This window comes from Arachis stenosperma, chromosome 9, assembly GCF_014773155.1.
Source record: "Arachis stenosperma cultivar V10309 chromosome 9, arast.V10309.gnm1.PFL2, whole genome shotgun sequence".
Lineage (NCBI taxonomy): Eukaryota > Viridiplantae > Streptophyta > Magnoliopsida > Fabales > Fabaceae > Arachis > Arachis stenosperma.
Genome location: NC_080385.1, coordinates 2,776,546 through 2,802,241, shown reverse-complemented (window position 1 = coordinate 2,802,241; position 25,696 = coordinate 2,776,546). Strand labels below are relative to the sequence as shown.

Sequence of the window (25,696 nt, the reverse complement as noted above, 5' to 3'; positions counted from 1 at the left end):
TGCAAATGATGCAGCAACACTTGACGTTATTTAATTTGTAAGCTGCTCGCACCACAAACAAAAAATCAACATTTATTAACACTCCAAATTATTATTTTAGTATATTATTTTTTACAAAAATACTATTTGTACACCAAAAGCAGTCATTAAAATCAGCTACTAATATATTTATAATGTGTATTTATATTTCAATATATATTTTATACTAGTGACTGACTTTGGTAGCTGATTTGGTGTATAGGTAGCATAATTCTATTTTTTTATCAACTCATGTAATCAAACGAATAAGAAAACTGTGTGTATTTAATTTAGGCAAAATTTTAGGCATTCTAAAAAATAACAGTGTTTTAGTAATTTTAATCCTTTATCTTAATTATAATATATATAATATAAATTAAAATAAATCACTACTATTAGAACATTAAGAAAATGGATTTTTTGAATTGTTAAAAAAAATTAAGAGAATAAAATATAATCTTTAATTTTTTATTGCTCTCTTTCTCATGTTTTTTCTTAGTCTCACTTATAAAATTATTGGTGAGAGATCACACTTTACTCCTTCAATTACCCTCAATTATTAAAAAAAAATTGAAAGAATCTACTCCCGAATATTCTTGACATATTTAAAAATTTTTTCATAGTTTATTAAAGGCTGAATTTTAGTGTTGGGAAAGAACTTTATTTACATTGTCAAATTCTTGTGTCTAATAATGTCATCTTTTATTTTGTTAGTGCATTATGTAAAATCATATTAGATATATATAAAAATAAATTCTTAAATAAATTATTGGTATAAAATTTATATTAAAATATAAATATACATTAAAAATATAAGAAATAAAATATGTATATATACAAATACATAATAATTAATTTAGTCACTGATTTTTTATATACACATGTTATTTTCATCTCATGATCACCTTCTATTTCTAAATTTTATGTTCCATATAAAGTACATTTTACATAAACCTAACATCTTCATCTTATGCATCTTTATTCCCGTCCCATACATTTTTTATTTCTTACTTGAATTTTTTTCAAAGAATTAAACACATATTTTAAAATATATTCACAATGACAATATCAAAATTATAAGATAGAAAAAAAGGATTATAATTCATTATTCATATATATTATTTTGTAAAAATTAAAATAAAAATGGATTAAATATCATAAAATCATTTATCCTAAAAAATTTAAATTGATAGAATGAGATACATAAATAATTATATATTTATCACACTATTCTCTCACAAATTCTTTTTATGGATTTGCATAAATTTTTGTATAGACATTTTTGTTTATACAATTCTTTTCTTTTAGAATAACAACAATATAATTCTAAAATTTTAAATTATCAAAATTTTAATATCATGTTATGAAGTTATTTATTTTAAAAATTAAAATTAAGAGCAACTACAATGACATATTTTTAGAATATCACTTTTAATATTTACAAAAAGTGAACTAATTTGAAATTAAAATTTATATTAAAATTGAGACGATATCATTTTAATGAAAAATCAACATGAATTTGTCACTTATAATATTTTGATAGAATATAGATTAAGTATTGGAGTGATAAATTTTATATTTAATTTTAAATTATTATTTAAAATATGTAATTTCATAAAGACTAAAAATAATAAATTGAAATTAAAATTAGTATTAGAGTTGTTCTAATAGGAAAAGAATATATATATCTATTACTAAAAAGTATATATGTACGTCATCGTTTTATAGACATCAATTAAGGATGCAAATCAATAATTTAATGCAAAGAAAGCAAGGAATGCAAAAGAATGGTTTCTGAGTTAAATAATTAATAACAAAAGAAAAAGGTTTATATGAAGAATAGGGTCATAACTTGCCTTGTAATGAGAGGAGATAGATCAGAAGCGGGAGATCAGGTATTGTGTTTTAAGTTTGGACACATATATCATATTAATTAGTAATTGGAGAAGCATACATACATACATATATATATATATATATATATATATATATATATATATATTTATATACTTCATTTTAGGTTGCTCGATTGGCTTTATTTTATTCTCTATATATGGACATCCTTTACCCTTCTAAGCAAGCAATTAGCAATGTCGTGCCATGCTTAATTAGGTAAAAACTTTACACTAATTTGAGTTAAAAATAAGGTTTTAAAAATTGAATCGGTTATTAAATTTTTATTTTTAATATTGGACATAAATTGGTGTAATCCACTAAAATATTCTAAAACTTATATTTGACGCTATTATGAGATTTTTATGGTTACAGAAAAATGTCATCACCATTTTTTCATTTACGTTACTATCGTTTCAATAAAATATTACTGATATTTTGCACAAAACGTCACTGACATTAAAAAAATAAAAAATATATAAAACGTCGTTTATATATAAAAATTTTATAAAATTCTTTTAACACAAAGCGTCAATGCTATTTTGTTATTATTTAATTAAAAATTATTATTAAGTGACAAAACGTCATTCACGTTTTGTTCTTTTAAAAAAAAATTGAATCAATGCATATCACAAGTTTATTTATAATATAGAAAAAAATGAGCCTCAGCTATTAAACTATTTTAATTATTAATTTATTAATTTAAAAATTTAATGGCGGTTCAACTAAAATAATCAAAGTTTAATAAAATAATATATAAAATTATAAAAAATCATATAAAAACGTGATTATATTAAAAGTACCATATAAAAAATCAAAATCTTACATGTAAGTATAGCATAAGAGTCAAATAACAATAAAAATATCCAAATAAAATATTTAATTAACACGCTAAATGTAAACCCCGATTAATTAGTAGATAATTAGTTAATAAATTAGTTTTTAATAAGGAGGATTAGAAATGTGAATATTATATCAAATTAGGACAGAGCTCATCGAAACGAGAATTTTGACACCAATTTCGAAGAAAACGGTCCAAAATTGGACCGAACGGGCCGGACCGGTTGAACCGGACCCAAACCGGGCCCGTGGGCCCAACCGGCCAGCATTTAAATGAGCCTAAAAGCTCATTTCTCTTCATTAACGTAACAGAAGCAGCAACGCTCCCAGGGAGGAAGAGAACGCCAAACCTAACGGCAACCTTCAACATGCCGTAACTCCTCCGTCCGAACTCCGATCGCCGCACCGTTTGCGGCCACGCGTTCACCGCGTCGAGCTCTACGTTTCTACCGGAACAATTTCATAGGTAAATTGCTATTTCACTTCAGCCTCTCATTTCCCCAATTTTCGAGTTTTGAGAAGGGGTATTGAATTTCTTTGATTTCTGATGTTTTAGGATCCAATTAGCTTGAGAGAAACGTTCACTCTTGCTTATGTGAAGCTTGGGTAAGGTGAGGATACGATAATTCTATTTTATTTTCTTTGAATTTGAGCTTTGAGTATTAAATTGGATATATATGTGTTATGAATGTGTATTAGGTTGTGAATAAATAATTGGAGCTTGAAATTGTGAATATTGGAACTTGGAGGAAGCTGATTAGTTGAATTTTGAAGGGGCTGCCTTGGTTTTAAATAATTTGCTTTGGTCGTTACGGGGAAATCGGCCAAGGTATGGTTTAGGTTTCTTGCATTTAATATATAATGTTCTGTGAAAACTTAGGCTAGATGACCATAGGATAAGTTGGAATGCAGGTGTATGTTTAATGTTTAGTAATTTGTTGATGAATATATTTAGTTGAAGTTTATTGGATAATTAGTTACTAACTTTGGATGGTGAATGTTGTTATGTTAATTTGGAGAGAATTATGGTTGAATATTATTGTTGATGAACATGGTTGGTTTGGTGTTTGTTGATTAACTAATAATTTGGTGAATTATTAATTTGAGGTATTTTATGTTAAAAGCCTAGGATTTGTGAACTATGACTCTTAGTTGAATTTTGGTTGTTGGATTTGAATATTGTATGAGTTTAATTGTTGATCTGAAGTAGATTTTTGTGGAGATTGTTATGATAATGAGGAAGGGTATGTTGAATTGAAAAGAAAGCAGGTTTGGACCCGAAAAGGGTGGCAAAGTCCGAGTTTTAGAGGAGATGCTGCCGAAATTTTATAAAAATTAGAGATTTTGTTTATATGATTATTTAAAAAGATTTAGATTCAAAGGTTATATGGTTTGATTTAGAGTTATTAAGAAAATGAGCATGTTTTAAGTTTGATTCATTTAGAAAAGAATGAATTATATTTTGAATTGGAACTATTGATGGACGGAATGGGAGGTGTGATAATGAAGGATAAGGATTGATATGATTGATGTATGATGATGAATGAGATGTGAATGAAAATGATGTGGTTGTTGATGAATTATAATTGAATTATTTATATGGCTTATGAATTTGAATGATCTGAGATACGAGATTCCCTGGATAAAATGCCGTGGCTTGCCACCACGTGTACCAGGTAGAAAACTCGATACTCTGTTGACCCTACGACGTAAGTGTGACCGGGCACTATATAAATTCCCGGGAATGTTACCCCCATTGAGCAATATTGATTATTTGAGAAAAAATCTATGCATAGACTCTTGGGGATGCACGTCGAGGGACAGTCTAAGGACAATTCAGACTTGTCGGGTTGGCTGGATAACCGACAGATGAGCCTCATCAGCCATAGGACAGGCATGCATCATATGCATATTACTTGAATTACTTGCTTGTGTATTAACTGGGTGTGCCTAAATGTACTTGCCATGTTAAATGTATATTTGTTATCTGCAGTAATTGTAACCTTCTTGTGTTTGCCTTTATCTGTCTATTTGTCTGTGAAAATACATGATGGAACTGGAGGTATGGAGGAAAGGCAGTATGGGACTTAGAGATTTAAGGTTAAGTTAAGTTAGGTTTAAATATCCTTAGTAAACCACCTTTTATGGCTTCTGTTTAATACTTTAAGCTCTATAATCTGAGTGTCGGTGTTCTAGGATTGCCTCTGGCATTCCCAGGACCTTATATATTATGTGTGTGGCACCTTTACCATACTGAGAACCTTCGGTTCTCATTCCATACTATGTTGTTATTTTTCAGATGCAGGTCGAGAGGCATCTCGTTAGGCGTCTGGACTCTTGAGGCGGAGTGGTTACTGGGATATTTTGTTATGCTATGATGTATATATATGTACTTAGCTTTCTCTCCGCATGACTTATTCTTTTTTATCCTCTTAGAGGTTTATGGAGAGGCAGGATTGTGTATATGTACTTTTGGGTTTTTGATATGTATGTATATATGTGTAAATATTCTCCGGCCAGTCTTGACTTCGCAGGCTGAGTTAGGAGCTTGTTATTTTGTATCTTTGGTATTCTACCCCTACTTCTGTTATCTTATGTTTAATAGTTATGGTTTTCTTAGCACGCAGGTTAACTCGTTCCTTGAGTGTTGCGCTTTTATTTCGCGATTTTTGTTTCCTCTATTCTTCAAGGCTCCTAGCATATTATAATTCTTCCGCTATTATATGTACTTATTTTATTCAGAAGTCGTAATACCACACCACCTCTGTTTTACGACTTAAGCGTAAAACTTAGTGTGGTAGGGTGTTACATTATGGTATCAGAGCAGTTCGTTCCTATAGAGCCTGAAAGACGGACTGATTGTACTTCTGTGCATTCTCTGTATATGTGTTTATGTGCTATTAGGATATCTGACTGATATATATGGCATAAACGTTTGTGAGCATGCATTTGGAACTTAAAGCATTAGACCTGCGATATTGAGACTGATCAACTTAATATCACTTGTTTGGTGTGTATAAGGACCAGATGTCGACTCGCAGACGCGGTCGCGGGCGAGGTAGAGGTAGGATAGGCATCGTTACTCCTAGCCCGGTAGGGAATGATCCAGTAGACTTTATGGCTGCCCTGGGAAATATGGCTGCAACTATGCAGGTGACAGCCAAGGCACTGGGTAATAAGATAAACCAGGGTAATCACGGGAACAATAATGATGAGGACGGTCCTATGACACTTGCAACGTTTCTGAAAGTTCACCCTCCTACTTTTAGGGGAACCTCAAATCCCACTGATGCAGATAATTGGATCCAGGCTATGGAAATGGTGTCGCAGGTTCCTGAGGAGCATTGGGTTGAGTTTGGAACTTATCAGCTGCAAAGCGAGGCTCAGCATTGGTGGTAGGGAATACGACGTATCCTGTAGACAGATGATGCTAGGATAACCGGGAGGTTGGTTATCCAAGAATCATGTTTTGCTTGATTGTTCTGAGAAGTTAGTACAGTTTATGCCAGAAGGGTCAGAAGCACCGGTTGTGGTGAATAGTTACTATTTGAATTCTATGATAGTAAACTGTTCTGGAACTGGATGTCAGGGTGTTATGTTATTAACTGTGGGAGTACCAGGTGATGATCAGAGTTTAGAGCAGATTTCGGTTGCATGTGAATTTCCAGATGAGTTTCCAGATGATATTAATGAATTTTCATCTAACCGAGAGGTTGAATTTGCAATCGAGTTGGTACCTGGATCTGGTCCAATTTCAATTACTCCTTATAGGATGTCACCTTTAGAAATGGCTGAACTGAAAGCTCAACTGGAAGATCTATTGGGTAAGCATTTTATTCGACCAAGTGTTTCTCCGTGGGGAGCACCAGTGTTACTAGTAAAGAAGAAGGATGGGAGTATGCGATTGTGTGTCGACTATCGGTAGTTGAATAAGATCACTGTGAAGAACAAATATCCATTGCCTAGAATCGATGATCTAATGGATCAGTTACAGGGTGCCGGTGTGTTTTCTAAGATTGACCTGCAATCCGGGTATCATCAGATAAGAGTTAGAGATGAGGATATTTCAAAAACTGCTTTCAGGACACGTTATGGTCATTATGAATATACGGTGATGTCTTTTGGATTAACTAATGCTCCGGCCGTATTTATGGATTATATGAACAAGATTTTCCGACCGTATCTGGACAAGTTTGTTATTGTCTTTATTGATGACATTCTTGTTTATTCTAAGTCTGAAGAGAAACATGCTGAACACTTGCGAACTGTGCTGCAAATTCTGAGAGATAGGAAGTTATATGCTAAGTTATCTAAATGCGAGTTCTGGAAGAGTGAAGTGAAGTTTCTCGGCCACGTGGTGAGTAAGCAGGGGATAGCTGTGGATCCTGCTAAGGTGGAAGCAGTGATGAATTGAGAGCGATCAACTTCAGTGACAGAGATCAGGAGTTTCTTAGGTTTGGCGGGGTATTATCGCAGATTCATTAAGGGATTTTCACAGCTCGCCATACCTTTAACTAAATTGACTAGGAAGGATACGCCTTTTGTCTAGACTCCGGAATGTGAAGAGAGCTTCCAAGCATTAAAGCACAGGTTGACTACTGCACCTATATTGGTATTACCTGAACCAAGTGAACCGTTTGAAGTGTATTGTGATGCATCTCTGAAAGGTTTGGGGTGTGTTCTAATGCAGCACCAAAATGTTGTAGCATACGCCTCACGGCAGTTAAGGCCGCATGAGATGAACTACCCGACACATGATTTAGAACTTGCTGCTGTTGTGTTTGCTTTAAAGATCTAGAGGCACTACCTCTATGGCGTTAAGTTTCATGTTTTCTCAGACCATAAGAGTTTGAAGTATCTTTTTGAGCAGAAAGAGTTAAATATGCGTCAGAGGAGGTGGATGGAGCTTCTGAAAGATTATGATTTTGAATTGAATTATCATCCAGGAAAAGCGAATGTTGTGGCGGACGCTTTGAGTCGGAAATCTTTATATGCAGCTTGGATGATGCTACAGGAGGAAGAGTTACTGAAGGCATTCCAAGGTTTGAATTTGGGAGTTAGAGAAGAATCTGGAATCCTGTGTTTGAGTCAGTTGTAAATTTCTAGTGATTTTAAATCAGAACTTCTGAAGGCTCATCGAGATAGTGAAGCGTTACGTAAGGTATTACCAGCAGTTGAACAGAAAAAACAGTGGAGAGTGTCAGAAGGTCAGGATGGTTTATGGAGGTTCAAGAACTGGATTATTGTGCCTAATATTGGAGACCTGCGACAGAGAATCTTGAAGGAAGCTCATAAGAGCGGGTTTTCAATTCATCCAGGGAGTACTAAAATGTATCAGGATCTGAAAGCGATGTTCTGGTGGCCAGGGATGAAGAATGATGTGGCATTACATGTATCTAAATGTTTAACGTGTCAGAAGGTTAAGATTGAGCATCAGAGACCATCAGGGACCCTTCAGCCTTTAGAGATTCCACAATGGAAATGGGAGAGTATCGCAATGGACTTTGTGATAGGTTTGCCTAGGACCCGATCTGGTTGTGACGCTATTTGGGTGGTTGTGGACCGATTGACGAAATTAGCTCATTTTCTTCCTATCCGAATAAGTTGCACAATGGAAGAATTAGCTCGAATGTATATTAAAGAGATTGTCAGGTTGCATGGCGTGCCTTCTACCATTATATCTGACAGGGATCCTCGGTTTACATCAAGGTTCTGGGGAGCTTTTCAACGTGCATTTGGAACTCAGCTAAGCTTGAGTACTGCGTATCACCCTCAGACAGATGGTCAGTCAGAAAGAACTATTCAGACCTTGGAGGATATGCTAAGGGCTTGTGTTTTGGATCAGCCTGCGAGTTGGGATCGGTATATGCCATTAATTGAGTTTGCTTATAATAATAGCTATCATGCGAGCATCGGAATGGCTCCATATGAGGCTCTGTATGGCAGAAAATGTCAGTCTCCACTATGTTGGTATGAAACTGGAGAAAGGAGTTTGTTAGGGCCTGAGATGATAGCTGAAACTACTGAATAGATAAAGAAAATTCGTAGTCGAATGCTTATAGCCCAAAGCCGCCAGAAGAGCTATGCTGATCAAAGGCGGAAGCCTTTGGAATTGGAAGAAGGAGAACATGTCTTTCTGAAAGTTACACCAACCACTGGAGTGGGAAGAGCTATTAAGACTAAGAAGCTGAATCCCCGTTATATTGGACCATTTGAGATCCTGAAGAGAATTGGGCCAGTGGCTTATAGAATCACCTTACCGCCATATCTTTCGAATTTGCACAACGTGTTCCATGCATCACAGCTTAGGAAGTACACTCCTGATGCAAGTCATGTTCTAGAACCAGAACCAATCCAAGTAAGAGAAGATCTAACACTTCCAGTAATCCCAGTGAGAATTGATGATACTAATATTAAACGATTACGCGGAAAGGAAGTGTCATTGGTAAAAGTAGCTTGGAGTCGAGCTGGGATCGAAGAACATACTTGGGAACTCAAATCAGATATGCAAAAGGACTACCCACATCTCTTTTCAGGTAACTGAATTTGAATTTTGAGGGCAAAATTCTTTGTTAGGTGGGTAGAATGTAAACCCCGATTAATTAGTAGATAATTAGTTAATAAATTAGTTTTTAATAAGGAGGATTAGAAATGTGAATATTATATCAAATTAGGACAGAGCTCATCGAAACGAGAATTTTGACACCAATTTCGAAGAAAACGGTCCAAAATTGGACCGAACGGGCCGGACCGGTTGAACCGGACCCAAACCGGGCCCGTGGGCCCAACCGGCCAGCATTTAAATGAGCCTAAAAGCTCATTTCTCTTCATTAACGTAACAGAAGCAGCAACGCTCCCAGGGAGGAAGAGAACGCCAAACCTAACGGCAACCTTCAACATGCCGTAACTCCTCCGTCCGAACTCCGATCGCCGCACCGTTTGCGGCCACGCGTTCACCGCGTCGAGCTCTACGTTTCTACCGGAACAATTTCATAGGTAAATTGCTATTTCACTTCAGCCTCTCATTTCCCCAATTTTCGAGTTTTGAGAAGGGGTATTGAATTTCTTTGATTTCTGATGTTTTAGGATCCAATTAGCTTGAGAGAAACGTTCACTCTTGCTTATGTGAAGCTTGGGTAAGGTGAGGATACGATAATTCTATTTTATTTTCTTTGAATTTGAGCTTTGAGTATTAAATTGGATATATATGTGTTATGAATGTGTATTAGGTTGTGAATAAATAATTGGAGCTTGAAATTGTGAATATTGGAACTTGGAGGAAGCTGATTAGTTGAATTTTGAAGGGGCTGCCTTGGTTTTAAATAATTTGCTTTGGTCGTTACGGGGAAATCGGCCAAGGTATGGTTTAGGTTTCTTGCATTTAATATATAATGTTCTGTGAAAACTTAGGCTAGATGACCATAGGATAAGTTGGAATGCAGGTGTATGTTTAATGTTTAGTAATTTATTGATGAATATATTTAGTTGAAGTTTATTGGATAATTAGTTACTAACTTTGGATGGTGAATGTTGTTATGTTAATTTGGAGAGAATTATGGTTGAATATTATTGTTGATGAACATGGTTGGTTTGGTGTTTGTTGATTAACTAATAATTTGGTGAATTATTAATTTGAGGTATTTTATGTTAAAAGCCTAGGATTTGTGAACTATGACTCTTAGTTGAATTTTGGTTGTTGGATTTAAATATTGTATGAGTTTAATTGTTGATCTGAAGTAGATTTTTGTGGAGATTGTTATGATAATGAGGAAGGGTATGTTGAATTGAAAAGAAAGCAGGTTTGGACCCGAAAAGGGTGGCAAAGTCCGAGTTTTAGAGGAGATGCTGCCGAAATTTTATAAAAATTAGAGATTTTGTTTATATGATTATTTAAAAAGATTTAGATTCAAAGGTTATATGGTTTGATTTAGAGTTATTAAGAAAATGAGCATGTTTTAAGTTTGATTCATTTAGAAAAGAATGAATTATATTTTGAATTGGAACTATTGATGGACGGAATGGGAGGTGTGATAATGAAGGATAAGGATTGATATGATTGATGTATGATGATGAATGAGATGTGAATGAAAATGATGTGGTTGTTGATGAATTATAATTGAATTATTTATATGGCTTATGAATTTGAATGATCTGAGATACGAGATTCCCTGGATAAAATGCCGTGGCTTGCCACCACGTGTACCAGGTAGAAAACTCGATACTCTGTTGACCCTACGACGTAAGTGTGACCGGGCACTATATAAATTCCCGGGAATGTTACCCCCATTGAGCAATATTGATTATTTGAGAAAAAATCTATGCATAGACTCTTGGGGATGCACGTCGAGGGACAGTCTAAGGACAATTCAGACTTGTCGGGTTGGCTGGATAACCGACAGATGAGCCTCATCAGCCATAGGACAGGCATGCATCATATGCATATTACTTGAATTACTTGCTTGTGTATTAACTGGGTGTGCCTAAATGTACTTGCCATGTTAAATGTATATTTGTTATCTGCAGTAATTGTAACCTTCTTGTGTTTGCCTTTATCTGTCTATTTGTCTGTGAAAATACATGATGGAACTGGAGGTATGGAGGAAAGGCAGTATGGGACTTAGAGATTTAAGGTTAAGTTAAGTTAGGTTTAAATATCCTTAGTAAACCACCTTTTATGGCTTCTGTTTAATACTTTAAGCTCTATAATCTGAGTGTCGGTGTTCTAGGATTGCCTCTGGCATTCCCAGGACCTTATATATTATGTGTGTGGCACCTTTACCATACTGAGAACCTTCGGTTCTCATTCCATACTATGTTGTTATTTTTCAGATGCAGGTCGAGAGGCATCTCGTTAGGCGTCTGGACTCTTGAGGCGGAGTGGTTACTGGGATATTTTGTTATGCTATGATGTATATATATGTACTTAGCTTTCTCTCCGCATGACTTATTCTTTTTTATCCTCTTAGAGGTTTATGGAGAGGCAGGATTGTGTATATGTACTTTTGGGTTTTTGATATGTATGTATATATGTGTAAATATTCTCCGACCAGTCTTGACTTCGCAGGCTGAGTTAGGAGCTTGTTATTTTGTATCTTTGGTATTCTACCCCTACTTCTGTTATCTTATGTTTAATAGTTATGGTTTTCTTAGCACGCAGGTTAACTCGTTCCTTGAGTGTTGCGCTTTTATTTCGCGATTTTTGTTTCCTCTATTCTTCAAGGCTCCTAGCATATTATAATTCTTCCGCTATTATATGTACTTATTTTATTCAGAAGTCGTAATACCACACCACCTCTGTTTTACGACTTAAGCGTAAAACTTAGTGTGGTAGGGTGTTACACTAAACACGTAGTTTGAATCTATTATAACACTTACTACAAGATTGTTAATCAAAACATCTTTTTCTCATATCCTTCACCCTATCAACACAGCAAATATATGTAAAGTTTTACATTATTATTACTCTTTTCTTTTTTCTCTTTTTTCTTTTTTAAATTACAAGTATTTGGAGGCAATAAAGTATTAAAGATTCTATAAGAAATAAGACTCACGCAACAATATTGATTATTTTATAGTCAAAACTTGAACCGAGACCACCGATTAAAAAGAGATATTATCTTTCCCTATAATCAAATCATGCGTTAGGTTCAAATTTAATTTATATTACTTGATGAACTCCTCCACTAAAAGATCAACAAACTAAACTTAGGTGGTGCGTTGAAACTTCTTAGAAAGTTTCTTAATTTGTATTGTCTCTATTGTGGGACTAAGCGGTGAAATTTAATCCAATAATAATAAACATATACTAATATTTGAGAAACAACAAAAAATTAATCTAAATAATTTAAAATTATTATCATATTTTTAATATCCATTAATTATTTATAGAATAATTATTTAATTTAAATATAACAAATATATAATTATAAATATTATATAAAATAAAATAATTTTAGTTATTGTCTGTTTGACATTACGATAAATATATATTAGATAGTTAAATTTAAAAGACATATTTAGAAGCATTATTTTAAAGTTATGAGATCATTTGAAAAATTCACATTACTTATCCGTTTAAGATAAGATTCAATAATATATATTTATTAAAATTTTATTTTATTTTATTTTTTAGATGAAATTTTTTTATTGTATTTGTTGTTATATCTTATGAGAGTCATGATATTATTCTTTTCGAAAAAGATATATAAATTATCATTTTTTCAATGAAAAATTATCATGCTTCTTTTTTAATCTCTTTTCACAATGAATAATCAATCTTTCAATTTAACTCAGAATTTAACAAATTTTTATTACATCCATTCAAATAAAAATTCTATCTCAGCTTTGGTTACTTATGTTTAAACAAAAAATAACTATCATTCATAAAATAGATCATTTATTATATATGAGTATAATTTTCAAAATAAACTAAAACAATAAGAATTTTTAGATAATTCTATTAAAAAAAATAAGCATAACTAATTTTTAAAAAAATAACATAACAACTTTTATTTTTTTAAAAAAATAACAAATAAAAATAAAATAAAAATTTAATAATATTCAATTAATTATCTCTTCTCATTCACTTTTGGCACCACTAACTTAATTATAGTATTATTTTAACTTTTCAAGTCGTAATGCGTACATACACTAACTTTTCATAAATACCAAGCGATTTCTATTTTTAATAATTTTTCAAAAATACGAAAATATTTTAGTAACTAAAAAATATTAATAAAAAATTATTAAAATTTGTTGTTTTTAATTTTATTTAATATATCTTATTATAAATAAATATTAAATAAAATAAATTTAAATTATTTTAATTAATTATTTTTTATCTTTCTAACTTTACCACAAAAATATTATCTCCCTCCACTCACGCTAACTTGATTACTCTTAACTTTTCATAATGCGTGCTCATTTACTGACTTTTCATAATACCAATCACTGATATTTTTGTTAACATTTCAAAACTGTGTAAGTCACTCTTGAAAGAATTATACTTATTTTATGATTCCACGGTTTTATAATGTTTGAACTATTTAATGATTCTATAATAAAATATATTTTTTAAATTTTTTAATAATTGTTAAATAATTTTTATTTAATTTTAATTATAAATTAATTTTTTATATATTATTTAATTATAAAATTTATTTTTTATTTTATAAATTATTATTTTATTATTTATCTATCATATTTATTAACAATTAAAAACAAAAACAATAATAAAATAAATTTTTCATTAACCCCCATAAATATTTTGATAATTTAAATCAATTGATTTTTTATTCTTGATCTGTTAGTAAAATTTTTTTTTAGTAATTCAATTGAGTGGACGTAATATAACATAATGAATTGAATGTTGAACGATAATATAATTTTTTTAAAATTCAATCGATTGAATTTTAACTAGCTCGTGTAAGAAGTACAAAATTGGATAAAGTTAATTTATACATAACTAATTTTAGGATCAAAATTATTGTATAGATAAATATATAGAACAACTAAATTGATTAAAATGTGCATTTTAAGAACTTTAAACTATGTTAAAAAAACTAATGTAGTATATCATTCGAATCTTATGTATATTTATAAACTATATCTAAAGACTATAATATTTTTAAATGATACAAAATTGTAGAATAAATTGTCAAATTGGTCTTCAAAAAATTATTCATTCTCCAAATTAATTTCCAAAGACATCATCAAAACATGTATGGAGATATGAAAGAAGAAGGTGTTGGAATAATTAATTTTCAATAACCCAGATCATCCATATTGAATCACCAAAAATATAACATAATGCGGAAGCGTACCTGAATTCATAAACATAAATTATGATTGGAAGAGTTTGGATCTTGTAGTTCTTTCGATCTTCCTCAACCAAAGCCTTCTGTATTCCTAGGCGGCTAAACTGCAACTCTTTTGATGGGGAAAGAGCAACAAAGGCGGCTTTGGTATATTGGGGACCGAAACCCTGAAGGTCTATTTATATTTGAGCATGGCACCCATTAAACCCTTAAGCCCAAATAAAATAGTATCTAAAGCCCAAAAGATAATATATCTAAAATCCAAAAAGATAATTATCTAAGGAACAAAAGATAATATCCGGTTTTATTCTCATTTAATTCCAAATCAAAAGTAATAATGACTTATTCAATTAGCATTTATAACAATAAATGAGATCATCATTATATAAGTCATTTAATTTGAAATAGCATTATTTGTGATTATAATTGATATATGTATTGCCCACAAATAAGTTAGGAAATTAAATAATTTCCTAACAATCTCCCACTTGGGCTATACATATATTCTTTCTTGACATAATCACATTTTATAAACTTTATGCGCGCATCTGAATGCTATTTCTTTCATTACTTTAACAATCTGGTCCGTCTCATACATTAGATATGAAACTACCGCAGCTTTTATCACATTAAATGCCGTGACTAAACCACGCCAATCACCATCCTAATATACTTAACGACATAGATCAAATTTGGATGAGTAATATGGAAATTACATGCCAAGTGATCTCATGCATGTCTATTTCCAGCTGGTCCAACTTTATTGAGATCAAACACAATACAAATATTGCAAAATGAACATTTCATATAACATGAAATAAACCATCAACTTAATTCTGCAGAAAATAACTCAATATCTGTCATAGGACATATAGCATGAAATAAACTCCCACTAAACCAAGGCATCATAAATATTGACACCCATCCGAGCAGTGTGCTCATGAAAAACTTTAGGGTTCAATCCCTTGATAATGGGTCTGCTAGCATATACTCTGTTTCCATATGTCCTATGAAAATCTGTTTTTTCTTAAACTTTCTCCTTGACAACTAAGAAACTTGATGTCTATATGCCTCGATTTTGTCAAGCTCTTATTGTTATTGGAGTATAGTACTTACTGACTTATTGTCACAAAATATCTTTAATGGCCCTTTCAATGTCATCTACTATATGAAGCTTAGTGACAAAGTTTCGCAACCATATGCCATGAAATCGGAATCAGAGTACCTAATGATCTCCAAATTTTTCTGATCTCCGATAAATAAGCATGTAATCCTTTGTTCTCTTTAGATAACGCATTATGCGTTTAACAGCTATCCAATGATCCATATCCGGATTGCTCAAGTATCTACCTAACACTCCCACTATAAATGATATATCAGGATGTATGTAGACTTGAGCATACATTAAATTTCCTAGTGCTAATGCATAAGGTTTATCATGCATTGCTGTCATCCCAAGATCATTTTCAGGGCATTGTTTGAGACTGAACTTGTCTCCTTTAGTTACGGGTGTGTCCATTGGTCTACAACTTTCCATACCATATCTACTTAAAATCTTTTTGATATAGCTCTTTTGTGATAATCCAAGAATACCTTGAGAACGATCTCTTAGTATCTCGATTCCTAATACAAAAGAGGCATCACCAAGATCTTTCATTTCGAATTTGTTCGATAGAAATTTCTTAGTTTCATGCAACAAGCCTATATCGTTACTAGCAAGTAGAATGTCATCAACATATAAGACCAAAAGGATGTATTTACTCCCACTGAACTTGCGGTATACACATTCATCTATAATATTTACCTCAAAATCATAAGGTAATGACTTAATTAAACTTGTGATACCATTAACGGGAAGCTTGTTTGAGACCATAGATGGATTTTCTCCTTTTTCTATTAGATCTCCTTAATGACACTTCTTGAGGTTGTTGAGCTTGCTGTATGGATTGGGATTGAGGAGGATTCTCATTACTTTCCTGTGCTGTAGCAGTATCTTGAGCAACAACGATATTCTCATTGTTCTCTTGTACTGTAACTGGATCTACAGTAGGATTCTCATTGTGCTCTTGTACTATAACTGTATCTTGAACAATAATAGGCATAAGGTCCTGATCATTGTCAGTTATAGAATCCTCATCAAAAGCAACATTCCTAATATTCCCTTCCCCCCAAACTCAACATCCTCAAGAAATCTCGCATTTCCCGTTTCAAAATTAGACCTTGATGCAGGATTGTAAAACTTGTACCCCCGTGAACACTCGCGTAACCAACAAAGTAGCAACTAATTGTCCTTAAGTCCAATTTTCTTTCATGCGGCCTATAAGGTCGCGCCTCAGCTGGACATCCCCAAATATGTAAATGCTTTATACTGGGCCTTTTCCCAGTCCAAATTTCATATGGGGTTTTGTTAACTGCTTTGCTTGGCACCCTATTAAGGATGTACACTGCGATCTTTAAGGCTTCTCCCCAGAGTGATTCAGGCAAGGAAGAATGACTAATCATACTTCTCACCATGTCTTTAAGAGTTCGGTTCCTTCGCTCTGCAACACCATTCATGCTAGGTTTGCCTGGCATGGTGTATTGCGGAACAATACCACACTCCTCTAGGAAAAGAGCAAAAGGTCCGGGACGTTGCTCACCTGAACCATCATATCTTCCGTAGTATTCACCACCACGATAAGATTTGATAGCTTTGATTTTCTTTCCAAGTTGAAGTTCACTTCAGCTTTGAAAGACTTGAAAACATCCAAGGCTTGGGACTTTTCATGAATTAAATATAGATACCCATAACGAGAGTAATCATCTATGAACGTAATAAAGTACCGTTGTCCATTCCAAGAGACAGTAGAGAATGGGCCACATATATCGGTATGTATTAGTTCTAAGACATCTTTAGCTCTCTCGGCACCTAATTTCCTTTCGTTTGTCCTTTTCCCCCTTTATGCACTCAATGCAGACTTCAAAGTCCGCCAATTTTAGGGGTCCAAGAATTCCATCCAACACAAACCTCTGAATTCTCTGTTTAGAGATGTGACCTAGGCGTTTGTGCCATAATGATGCCGAATTCTCATTTAGTTTTTGTTTTGTACCCGTTTGCAGTATTTATTATTTTAAGTCAAGCCTATATAGATTATCCACCAAATGACCAGAATAAATATTATTCGAATTATAAAAGAGACTAACTTTATTGTCTCCGAACGAACAAAAATAACCTGATTTGTCCAAACGAGAAACAGAAACCAAATTTCGTCTAAATGACGGTACATAAAATGTCTCTAATAAATCCAAATAAAATCCACTCGTGGAACATAATCTAAAGGTTCCTATAGCTTCGACTTGCAACTATATTGCCGTCTGCCACATAGATGTATCTTTCAGCATCACTTGGCGGTCGGCTCCACAGGCAACCCCTTCTTTACATGCCAAGTGGCATATTTGGTATAATCCTTCTTCATGTGTCCCGCCTTCTTACAGAAGAAACAGGTTGAAACTTGATCCTGTTTCTTAGCCTTTTTCTGCTGAGAAGGTATATCCGCAGTAGTATCACGCTTTCTTTTATACTGAGAAGATGAAGCCATGTGAACACTTTCAGTCTTATCTTGCTGTAGCCTCTCTTCTTCTTGCACACAGTGAGATATAAGCTCATTTAAGGACCAGGTGTCCTTCAGAGTGTTATAACTCACTTTGAATTGCCCAAAGTGTGTAGGAAGGGAAATCAAAATGAAATGCACGAGTAAGTCTTCAGACAACTCTAACTTTAGTGCTTTCAACTTTGAAGCAAGATGAGACATTTCCATAATGTACTCCCTTATGTTCCCTGTACCTTTATACCTCATGGAGACAAGTTTGCTCAAAAGACTACTTGCCTCCGCTTTTTCATTCTTAGTAAAGAATTTTTCAACATCTTTTAGGAACTTTTTGGCATCTTTATCCTCAGTAATTGAGCCCCGAAACGCCTCAGGAATTGACCGTTTCATGATCATAATGCTCATTCGATTGGATCTCTCCCACTTCTCTATTTTAACCTCATTGAGATTTTCCGGAGTGGAAGTGGGTTTCTCCTCTCGAAGAGCTGTGTCTAGATCCATACAACCGAGGACAATCTCCACGGTATCCTTCCAAACTTTAAAGTTTGAACCATTCAGCATAGGAATACTGCTAATTTGTGCAGAAACATTGGTAGCTGAAGCCATAGTTTCTGGATTAGAACAAATAAACATGCAGTAAACATTAGTTAATTAATGGGTAAAAAATCCATATTGAGATATCTAGCACAACATTAATTTTCAATCTTTGGATAGAAAAATTAACTGTAAGTGATACTCTCATTACAGTAATCAAATATTGTCAAAATTCCTGTCACACATTAAGCCTTTCTTTGGACCGACTTAATGCGCACATGGAAACTTAAACTTCGCAACCTATTTATTACCGCATATATTTTCTATTAATTGGCCAAACAATAACCTTCCTTTGGGCCGATTATTGACCGCATAATTAATAGAAAATAAACAAAAGTGTGCAATGCTTATTATTTGGCCAAACAATAAACTTCCTTTGGGCCGATTATTGTTCGCATAAATAATAAGTATTACTTTATTCTTAATCAGTTATCCAAATATTTATTTACCATTAATATGTGTATGTAATTCGGCCAAATATAGGCCTTCCTTTGGGCCGACCAATATTCGCATGAATTACATATCACCATATTCCTAATGTTTTGAATAAATCAATTTTCACAAAAGAGGCTACTTTAGCAGCATAATGTTCAATCAATTTATTCCAAAATCAAATCTTTATAATAGATGGGTATAATAATCCAAATTGTTACTAGTTTCCTCGTGTAACAATTAAAAAAAAAATTTTTTTTTTGTGCTAATGTTTCAGAATAAATCAATTACTATATAAAAAAAAAGTTCGATACGGTAAAATATATATATCTAAGCAGCCGAAAGTATATATATATAAAGCAATCCAAATGGCAGTAATAACATGTAATCTGAAACAATGCCAAAATCATATATATATATAGGCACAATCGTATATACATAATACACACATATATTGATTAAGGAACATAAATATATATTCCTTTATATTCCTTTATATGCATTGTCATAATGTAAAGAACACAGGAGGGCATATCCATATATACACAGTGACGCACACATACAAACTCAAACAACTTCATATATATGCGTGCAACAATTTATATCGTAAACAACATACATATATATATATTGAATCGATAATAGAAAAATAAAAATCGAATAATGCATATATATGTATAAAGTTATAAATGGCCGAAACTCTAAAAGCAATCCAAATGGCCACAATGATATGCCTTGTGGATCGGAACAATGCTAAATTCATATATATACGTGACGCACGACGCTGAAAACAATTTCACGAAGCGCGCAACGATTTTGTATGTGATGTAAACTGTGCGTATGTATATATATATATTGACCGAATGAAATAAAATTAAATATTTTTGATGATTAAATTATGGATGGATCTGATACCACTTGTTGGAATAATTAATTTTCAATAACCCAGATCATCCATATTGAATCACCAAGAATATAACATAATGCGGAAGCGTACCTGAATTCATAAACATAAATTATGATTGGAAGAGTTTGGATCTTGTGGTTCTTTCGATCTTCCTCAACCAAAGCCTTCTGTATTCCTAGGCGGCTAAACTGCAACTCTTTTGATGGGGAAAGAGCAACAAAGGCGGCTTTGGTATATTGGGGACCGAAACCCTGAAGGTCTATTTATATTTGAGCATGGCACCCATTAAACCCTTAAGCCCAAATAAAATAGTATCTAAAGTCCAAAAGATAATATATCTAAAATCCAAAAAGATAATTATCTAAGGAACAAAAGATAATATCCGGTTTTATTCTCATTTAATTCCAAATCAAAAGTAATAATGACTTATTTAATTAGCATTTATAACAATAAATGAGATCATCATTATATAAGTCATTTAATTTAAAATAGCATTATTTGTGATTATAATTGATATATGTATTGCCCACAAATAAGTTAGGCAGAAGGAACCTTAAAACCAAAATACACAAGTGAAAAAAAATGTTTACTAAAGTTATCAACTCATTTCACAGATAAAGTAAATAATTTTAGAATTTAATTGATATTTTGTTTCTTTATTCTATATCTTGATGCACACGTAGTCACGTATAAACTTTTTGTATAGTAAGAAAAATAAATCACAAAAATTTAGTTTAATAAATTAAAATATGCAATGAATGATAAATCATAGACATAAAAATGCATGAGATTTGAAAATGACATTTTTAAAAGAGTTGTTTAAAAGATATGAAAAGGTTAAAAGCATAATATGTATTTAATATTATTGAAAATTTTAAAATCTTACCTTTTAAATAAAAACTCATTTTACTATTTTTAAAAATTGCTCTTAAAAAGTGATCTTAAATATATTAAAAAGACTAATCATCAGAATTTTACTATTTAATATTAACCTTTTATAAATACCAAGCGGGACAAATTCATCGTTATAACCTTTCATAACTATTAGGTTGTGGTTGTTGAACATATCAAAATGCATAGCTTCGTTAATTAACCTTTCATAGATACTAATTGGTACATACTTTCATAACCTTTCATAAATGCCAAGTTTTATAATTCTTTCGTTTTAATAAAGGTAATTGTTATGCTGCCTAAAAGGTGGTGTCTATTTACTAAAAGAGGTTAAAAATTATTATTTAATTTAAAAGATATAAAAATAAATAATTTTTAAAAAATCAAAACTTACAACAAAAAGAAAGTTAAGCAAAATTTAGGCAAAAATTCATAAGCACCATAGAATTAGCCTTCAATAAATGACTGACTATTTAAATAAAGTGAGACATTGAAAATTGTTTGCATAATGTTTTCACCGAAAATTTCTTAGGACTAATTTAATAATATTGGAGTTTTCACTATTTTCAAAATCTTTTAATCTAGACATAAAATAAATGACTCTCCACTATATACAGTAGCCCTCTCACTTAATGTATTTGCAAGCACAAAAGTTACGCTATTTTAGTAGTTGATTCACTAACTTCTTCACTAAATTTAGTGATTATTTTAGGATTTTTTACACTCGGGAACATTTTTGCCATTTGACAACAGCAGAAAAAGCAGAAATAAAATAATAAAGTAGTATTTTAATTATCCTTAAATTAAAATAATAAGACTAATAAATAATAAAAATTATAGAAAATTTTTTAAGCATATCAATATATTGGTATTTTAGTAATTAAAATTGTTGATGTTAATTATAAAAAATATATATTTAAAATTAACAATTAAAACTTACTGAAATATCTACGTACCAATATACTTGAAAAGTTTCTAAAATTATAAATTGAAAGGTAATTAAAAACATTACTTTCTCACTTTATTTTGAAACGCACTAGTATTTGTTATACTTCTTTTAAGCTAATAAATAGGTTTTGAAGTTTTGATTGTGGGTTTGGTTCAGGGAATAATGGTGAGCCTAACAGGGTGGGCTAATGCTGCAACAATAGATGTGGTATATGACATAATGCATAAAACTTGGAAGATTTTGTGCATAAAACTCGAAGAAAGAAAGACAAAGATTAGAGATTGGTTTTGCTTTGACCAGTGAAGATTGCTGTAGGAAAGAAATGATTTGTAATGCAAAGTGCAGTCAATGTCGAAAGAAAACTCCAACAAAAGTTGGTGGATCATCTTTTAATTTCTACCATTTATTCTTGTTCATAAAATTGAAAGAGCAGTAGAAATGAAGATAAAATAGAGTACAAGATATTGAAAGCATGATTATGCAAATACACAACAAAATGAAAAGAAAATAATGAATAAGCTGTGTATAAACTAAGAATACAATAAATACATACAATGATTACCAGCTGCTATCTACATGGGGAACATGTGCTATCTTGTGCCAATCCTCCCCTGTTCCTTTCTTACACCGCTCTTTCAACATTGGGCAGCCAACAATACTCAAATATTGAAGTGAAGTTAAGTGCCGGACACCATCAGGCAACGATCCCAAACTCTTACAGTTATCAATTGACAGTTCTCGAAGTGAAGATAAGCCTTCCCAACCCTGTTCTGGTAAGCACTCCAGCTTTCCACAGTCACTGATGGTTAGATCAGACAAAGCAGTGAGTTTTGTGATGTCAGATGGCAGTTCCTTCAATTCTCTGAACTTTGATATCTCGAAAGTTGCAAGAGAGGTCATGTTGTCCATCATTCCTTCTGGGAAGCACCACACTTGATCATTTAGATCAAGATATGGTGCGTTAAGACTGTTGAGATTAGAGATTGACTTCAGTTGCTCATTGCTACATCCCCAAACACTGAGGTCCTTAACATGTGGAAGGCACGGCAATTGCAGTTTAGGGCATTCATAGATATAGAGTTTAGAAAGAGAGGGGAACATGTGTGTTGTTTCCCGTTTCATCAACCGCTCCACGTTTCGCAATGTCTCCACGAGCAAGTACTCCAAAGATGGGAATGGGCTTGCTTCCACATTATCATAACTTTCATCTTCCTCAATGTACTGCACATCATTCATGGAGTATATCTCAAGCTTTCTAAGACACGGGAGTCTCCCAAGTGCGGGAAGGTGTCGGCAATGTTGACATCTGCTAAGTCGAAGATAAGTTAAACTAATGAGGGCTGAATTGTTTCCCATCCAAGTTGGCAAATGTAATCCGCCATAGCCGAATATTTGCAACCGCTTGAGATTTGAGTGAGGTTGAAGAGCTTCAAGTATTTCTGCTCCAACAACCGATTTGGTCTTACCACTGCTGCCCCATGACAAGCATAATTCTTGAAGATCTTGTTTACACTTCAAATTGGCATCTTTGGCTTCAGATATACTCCCAACATTTTTTAGGCCTTGGATGTTTAACTCTCCTCCCAGATTCAAATCACTTAACTCCGCCAAACTATGCCCTTTCTTTGATTTCACAATGGATTTCACTTAACTCTTTTTTCTCTTTTTTTCTTTTTTAAACTACAAGTATTTGGAGGGAATCAAGTATTAGATATTCTATAAGAAATAAGACTCACGCTACAATATTTGATTACTTTATAGTCAAAACTTGAACCGAGACCACAGATTAAAAAAGAGATATTATCTTTCCCTACAATCAAATCATGCGTTAGGTTCAAATTTATATTACTTGATGAACTCCTCCACTAAAAGATCAACAAACTAAACTTAGGCGGTGCATTGAAACTTCTTAAAAAGTTCCTTTAATTATATTGTCTATTGTGAGACTAAGAGCGGTGAAATTTAATCCAATAAACATACACTAATATTTGAGAGACAACAAAAAATTAGTCTAAATAAGTATCAAATATTAAATAATAATGAGTCCTGTTAGGGAGTCAATGGTCTAAGCATACAATATGTAATTTAAGCTGATTTTGGAGTTCACTAAGGATTGAACTCTATGAAATCACTCATCCCAAAAGCGTAACCTGATAGGACAATGTAACATTAATGGTCATATCTCTAATACTTCCTAAACCTCAATTATACACATTGTATGCTTAGGTCATTAGCTCCCTATACTTTCTCATAATAGAAATATCGTTTTGAACTAAATAATTTAATTCTGATTTAATATCTAAATTTTGTTTAACATCAAATTAAACACAAACTTTTAAAATTTTTAATTTATTAAAACGAATTTCCAATTATATATAGCCCCTTCATTTCCTTGGAGCTGCTGACACTGCACTTATAATAGAAAGATGGCTAAATTAATTATAGCAAAAAATTTGTTTCTTCTTCTTTTGGTTTCACGTTCATCATTGCTTTATTAGTATCTTAACTTTTTTTCCTTATTGGAATATATAATCGTTTTCAAGTTCTATATAATATAACCCATTGAAATATAAAATATATTGATATTATGTAGGGGTGTTGATAACAATTTAAGTGATTGGAGATAACTCGGATGAGGAGTTAATCCATACTTTGGTCTTTTTTTTTTTTAACCACAAATAGGAGATTCGAACTCGCAACCTCTTAATTAAGTATGGGGAGACTATGCCATTTGAGCTATTACTCATTGGTCATACTTTGGTCTTTGAAATTAGTGAGTTGTACTAATTTAATCCTAAACTTCTTAATTGCTATAATTTAGTCCCTAAGATTCAAAAAGTGCATAAATGTAGTCTTTTGTATATTTTCTATCGTCTTGACGTTAAAAAAGGTACTAAATAACGTCGTTTGAGGGTTTGAAGTTTGAACAATACTAAAGGATTATACTCCTTCCTTTTGAACAATACTAATTATTCAAACCCTCAAACAATGGTGTTTAGTTCCTTCTTTAGTACCAAAATGCATATGATGTCGTTTTAATATGTCCAATGTGGCAAGACTTGAGCCACGTCACTAATGGCGTTGGACTCCGGTAATAAAAAATACATGATAGACTATATTAGTACACTTTTTAAATTTAAGAGACCGAATTGTAATAATTAAAAGAGTAAACTACCATTTCTACCCATGAAAATTGAAAACGCTGACAAATCTACCCACAAGAGACGGAAACTACCAAATGTAGCCATCACTCATGAGTTCCGTGGGACGAAACTAACCAATCCATATTCCGGCGTTGACTCCGACAGTAACACTCCCTACGTGGCACTTCACGGTGTGACATGGCTTGGTGGGCTGCACACGTGGATTGGTGACATGTTTGACCTTTATAATGTACCCTCATCCCCAAAATTTTCCAAATTCAAACCTTCTTTCATCCAAAGCACGAACCCTAGACCAACAATAATCTTCGAAATTATACCAATGTCGAGGCAAAGACTTTTTACTCCACCTTCGAATGGCAGCGCTAGTGTGTCTGGAAGCTCAATTTCAGAAGGGGTGCATGATAGGAAGTTCAGTGGCAGATGTTTCTGTGGTCAGGAGGTGACACTGTTACAGTCGGGGATGGCGATGAATCCTAGGAGGTGGTTCGTCCGTTGTCCTAATTGGAAGGTAACCCGTTGTACACCCTGTTTTGATGAGGCTGAGGCTGAAGTGAACATGCTCACCAGATTAGGGAGCTTTGAAGCTGAATTTAGCAAAATTAGGT

The 25,696-nt window shown here is 32.8% G+C and overlaps 1 protein-coding gene and 1 long non-coding RNA gene across 2 annotated transcripts; one reads left to right on the top strand and one right to left on the bottom strand.

Annotated features, from left to right (window-relative positions):
* The first annotated feature begins 2,841 nt into the window (after positions 1 to 2,841).
* LOC130951333 (uncharacterized) lies at positions 2,842 to 11,907 on the top strand. The gene is made up of 7 exons (XR_009073933.1): positions 2,842 to 3,217; positions 3,308 to 3,362; positions 3,451 to 3,580; positions 5,051 to 9,747; positions 9,838 to 9,892; positions 9,981 to 10,110; positions 11,581 to 11,907. It is a non-coding gene; the product is annotated as an uncharacterized LOC130951333 (long non-coding RNA).
* Positions 11,908 to 22,485: 10,578 nt separating this feature from the next.
* LOC130948381 (putative disease resistance protein RGA1) lies at positions 22,486 to 24,107 on the bottom strand. The gene is made up of 2 exons (XM_057877097.1): positions 24,078 to 24,107; positions 22,486 to 23,550 (listed from the first exon to the last, which is right to left on the bottom strand). Exons 1-2 carry the CDS (start codon positions 24,105 to 24,107, stop codon positions 22,486 to 22,488), a joined length of 1,095 nt encoding a protein of 364 aa, XP_057733080.1.
* Positions 24,108 to 25,696: the final 1,589 nt, after the last annotated feature.